Raw genomic sequence first — 4,676 nt, 5'->3', positions numbered from 1 at the left:
TATTTTTCAGTTGCATGTGTCATCCCTTTCTCCTGTTTAAATACATTTTGACTTGGTAATGTTCATGTTGAGGAGTTGAGTATTTCAGAAGTTCAGTACATTTTACATGTGAATAGTGTGGATGATTCAATACTTTCAAAGCCAGAAAGTTCTTGCATTGAGGACATACAACGCTGACTTTTATAACTTTGTGTATTTGCTAGTTTTACTAAATAGTAAGCTGGATAACTTGAAAGCAGACCACTGCACTTATTATCTACCTTTCAAGAAATAAAAACCAAAGCTGTCATAGTGTTTATGATCTGAACTTCTCCGCTAGTAAACAAACACAAATATTTTCCAATAATATTGTATTAATCCTTCAATGAGACATGTACAGTTTTGCATCTTTAATATACCTTAGTGTCATAGGAGGGCAGAATTCACCATCAAAGGCATCATCCAAATACAAAAGGTCTACATAATCTTTAGCAAAAGCCTCTGTTTATGAATGGGGAATGTTGTAGCTTAAAAAGTACTCCAAGTGCTCCAAAAAGTATGTAAATATTTGAAGGCCACCTCAGTTTTCTGTCAGTAGAGACACATATTTACTGGTAGCTGCTACTGGCTGATTGTTTTGGTATAATTCTGAATGAGTCCTTGGAAGTACTCATGTGTGTTTCTGTGGGATTGAAAAATGATGATGTAGCATTTTGGGATGAAGTACCACACCAGAAAGGAGTAGAGACTGGACAGTATGGCCAGAGCGTTTAGTATTGGGATGTACTTTCCATGGTAAAGCACATATGTAGTAGCAAAGATGATCCAGGTGAGGATCAGCAGGAGCAGACAGAAGGTTATTGCTTTGGCCTCGTTGTAATTTTTCGGGAGGTCTTTCCCCATGTAGGAGAAAATAAAGCAAAGGAAGCACAAAGACAAGAGGAACAACACAGGACCAGAGGTGGTTTTGAGGTCAAGGTCACAACCAAGTATGATTTTGTCTGGGTACCAAACTGTGTCCTTGAAGGTGTCAGGAGGGCAACACGTATAGCCAATAAGAAGTAAGAGTGCCTGAATACCAAATGCCACAGTGATGACCAGCCATTGTCCATGATACTTGATCCACCAACTGTGGAGTTTGGGGAACTTGGCGGCTATTTTGAAGATGAAAACAATTTGAAAAGAGCGCACAACGAAACAGGCGAGACAAACTGTGTAGAACAAGATAAATGGTAAAAACCTCAGGATACAGAAGGAAGTTGTTGGTTCACCAAAGTAAAAGAACACACTTATACTACACAGACTGAGGCAGACTAAAATGAGGAAGCACATTGGTCCCCCAGCAGATCTGACAACAGGTGTGTTGTAGTTGATGGCAAAGAGAACAGATACAGCGAGTGTGAAGCCCACCAAGGCCCAGGCCCCCACCATGATCAGTATAGCCCCGGTGTCTGTGAACGGGATGTACTCCACCTCCCGCAGGTTGCATGATGTACTTCCTGCTGCAGACCATTCTGTGTCCTTACAGTCGATGCACCTGTAGGGATTCCCTATTTCATGAGAGAAACACAAATTGTAAATCTTAACTATATTTTGGGAGGCTTTTTTGTGGATATTTTTGTAATAATATTCAGTTTTTTGAGTGCACACATTTAATAAGACCAAATAAAAAAACGTGTTCTTTTTGGTCAGAAATGTAAAGGTGGAAAAAGCAATTGCGAAAAAGTTATTGGTAACTTAAAATAAAAGACAATTGAGGTGGTGTTGTTACATTTTCATATCAATGTCTTACACTTCATTTTTTCTCAAGATGTTTTGGAGTAATAATAATAATTCACCTGTGATGTTGACATATGTTCCACTCTGGCACATCACACAACTGAAGCAGCATTTGTGCATTCCATCTTGCTTTTTGGAATATCCTACTAGACATTCTTGGGAACATACCGAAGTGGGCACCTGTGCAAGATAATCATTTAACAAAAATGTATTTAGCAGAAAATGAATTTAAGCGAAGAAAACATTGTCAGGGACGGCGTCAAACAAGGAAAGTGTGAGTCCCATTGCATAACTATTCACAACATTTCTCAACTGGCTTTGTTTAATGTGAACATCTTATTTTAGACATTTGCTGTACCACCAACTTTTTATTTTCTTGATAATCTATTTTGCCACTGTTATTGACAAACTAGTTTGCTTTGCATATACACATTCCTGTGCAGAAAAGGTAAAAGCAAAGCAGAATATTTTAATGATCATACCCTGTAGGCACACTGCATTATTCCACACATGATTTGGTAAAAATAACCACTTACTTCTCCGTCTGTGTACCACTGAATTTTGTTTTTGTCGATGTAGTAATAGATTGATGGGTGAAATTTGTTATAGCCGATCACCTCTGCTTCACCACTGTCATTCCAGAAAACGATAGAATAGGATCCAAAATTGGGTTCAATATTCTCATCAAACTGGATACTTTGATTTAAAAGTGTAAAGTTTGACTGCTTCAGCTCGGCAAGCACCTGGAGTGGGTAAACAACATTCATATGACCATCACTTTATTTGATGTCAGATTTGTAAAATGCCATTTTGTTAACCTCTTTTTTCTCTTTCTCTATCTCTAAAATGTCTTGCCTGATGTAATTTGTCAGACATTGTTAACATCTTTAATTTTCCTTTGAGGATGTGCAGTTATAAATGCTATGTGATGACAAAAGACATATTTGCTCAATAGTTTGAGTTATGACATTATTTACTACAGCCATCAAACACATACATGTGAACAAATATCAATTATTTGTATACTTACAGTATAAGGGTACAATGTAATATTGCTATTACATCTGCCGGATCCACATTGCAAAGCATTGTGTAAGGCATGAGCGATGGCATAAACAGCAGAATAAATGGGAAAATTATAAGATGGGTCCACGGAAAGGATTTTTTCTGCACTCTGGCCGCTGCAGTTGCAAGCCTGATTACAAAACTGTTTTTTTTCAAAATGTTCCCAATGAGTCTGGCTTCTGGAAAAATGGATAAAATCGCTAAAACCAGGTATTGTCACTACTGGCTGAGACACTCCAATTACAGTTCCAATATTTTTGATTCCTTTCATCTTGTGGAGCTTTGTGCTTAAGGACCAGGTGTCCCCTGCTATCCACACTCTATTGGTGACATTCAGTCGTACTGCCGACTCAATGAGAGCTTCAGCCGTCATTTTTGGAGCAAAAACAATAATGGTGTTTATCTTCTGTACCTCTATCTCTTTGAATATGTTGGCGTCATTTGTATCGACATTGAGACCTTTGTTGTATGCCAGGCAGATTTCAGTATCCTTTATCTTCTTATAGAACAATTCTAAGCCATCAATGCCATACGCGTCATCACTGTTAAGAAAAGCAACCCAGCGCCAGTTGAAGTGCTTCACGATGTTAAAAATCAAATCTATGACTTCTTTATTGGAATGCACTGTTCGCAGGAAAGAGGGGAATTTCGCTTTCTCTGCAAAGGCAGAGGATGCAGCTCCATAACTGACCTGACAAAGGAAGTATGGAGTAATTATCATCCTTTTCAGTAACCATTCATTTGACATAAATGTAACATTTAAAAATGACTGATTGTTATAACTGCTTAAACAAAATAGTTGGCAAACTTACCATAGGAATGAGATTCGCCATGAAGAGTGGGGCTACAGTCAGGGTGTTAGTGCTTGAAAAGGGGCCGACCACTGCTATCACTTTAGACAGATTATCATGTGGTTCACCCCAAGGTTGGACCAAGCCATTTACTGAGAGGAGTTGCAAAATTCCTGGAAAATTGTGTAAATCTGAGCAGTGGTCAAATATCTCATAGCCGAGAGATACGTTTGGCAGGAGTTTGGTAGAGTTGTTAATTTGCTCCACGGAGAATCTCATCACCTGAAACCTCCGATAACTTGGGAGAGTGAAGGGTTTGCTGTACAGAGAATAGACACATGAATCATCATGATCAGTGTTCAGACGTCAACACAGACACAGATGCTACAAAAAAAATCTCATGGTCCATGGATACAGGATGTAATGTAACATGTCATTGTGTAAAGAAACTGAGATAATAAAGCATTACATGGATTAAGTGAGGGTTGAAATGTGCAACAAGCTGTTGCTCTAGCATTTGATGTACAGCTCTTAATATTCAAAAAGGTTATGATCTGTTACATTTGGAGATTGTCATTAGTTTCAACTTGAGTGAGTTGAAGTTATCAACGCAGATTTCTTAAAATACTCACTTGGAGCATTCAACGGCTTCTGGTCTGTCATGATAAACAGGGTCATCATCGAAATGAATATCAAAAAGTCCACCCAACAAATAATCTCCTTCCAGCTGAAATTCAGAGTCTGGTGCACTGCATTGAGCCAAGTCATGTAGAATCGTTCCCAGGAGACACAGAGAAACTAGAAATGGTTTCATTGTTTTAAAAAAACTTTCTACCAATTTGATGTGAACTCTAATGGCATTAGCATCTGCCATTGAATAAGCAATGATATGCTTGTATCATCAACCCCCAAGTCTTAATGTGCATGACCTAGGTGATACATAACATCAGGTCTTACATTTCCTGTAAAAGGGTGGAGGAGAATACACAAATCAGTATGCAAAAAGCCTTTAGGCTGCACAGGCTCTCTTTGATGGCGACACAAAATGTACCAATATTTAAA

At 38.4% G+C, this 4,676-nt stretch overlaps 1 protein-coding gene across 1 annotated transcript; it reads right to left on the bottom strand.

Moving 5' to 3' along the window:
- Positions 1–600: 600 nt before the first annotated feature.
- On the bottom strand, positions 601–4,428 carry LOC117542039 (taste receptor type 1 member 1-like). The gene is made up of 6 exons (XM_034209486.1): positions 4,247–4,428; positions 3,636–3,933; positions 2,789–3,514; positions 2,295–2,501; positions 1,818–1,938; positions 601–1,529 (listed from the first exon to the last, which is right to left on the bottom strand). The coding sequence occupies exons 1-6, from the start codon at positions 4,426–4,428 to the stop codon at positions 601–603; spliced, it is 2,463 nt and encodes an 820-aa protein (XP_034065377.1).
- Positions 4,429–4,676: the final 248 nt, after the last annotated feature.

This window comes from Gymnodraco acuticeps, unplaced genomic scaffold (assembly GCF_902827175.1).
Source record: "Gymnodraco acuticeps unplaced genomic scaffold, fGymAcu1.1, whole genome shotgun sequence".
Classification (NCBI taxonomy): domain Eukaryota; kingdom Metazoa; phylum Chordata; class Actinopteri; order Perciformes; family Bathydraconidae; genus Gymnodraco; species Gymnodraco acuticeps.
The sequence above is the reverse complement of the archived record's forward strand: the minus strand, read 5'-3'. Positions and strand labels throughout refer to the sequence as shown.

What these genes read in the sequence shown, in the direction of transcription:
- LOC117542039 (XM_034209486.1), bottom strand. Translation starts at nt 4,428, where the DNA reads ATGAAACCATTTCTAGTTTCTCTGTGTCTCCTGGGAACGATTCTACAT. An exon ending in TGGCGAATCTCATTCCTATG is followed by an intron (nt 3,515 to 3,635) that starts GTAAGTTTGCCA and finishes TTCCTTTGTCAG; the next exon opens with GTCAGTTATGGAGCTGCATC. An exon ending in TTACATTGTACCCTTATACT is followed by an intron (nt 2,502 to 2,788) that starts GTAAGTATACAA and finishes TACCCACTCCAG; the next exon opens with GTGCTTGCCGAGCTGAAGCA.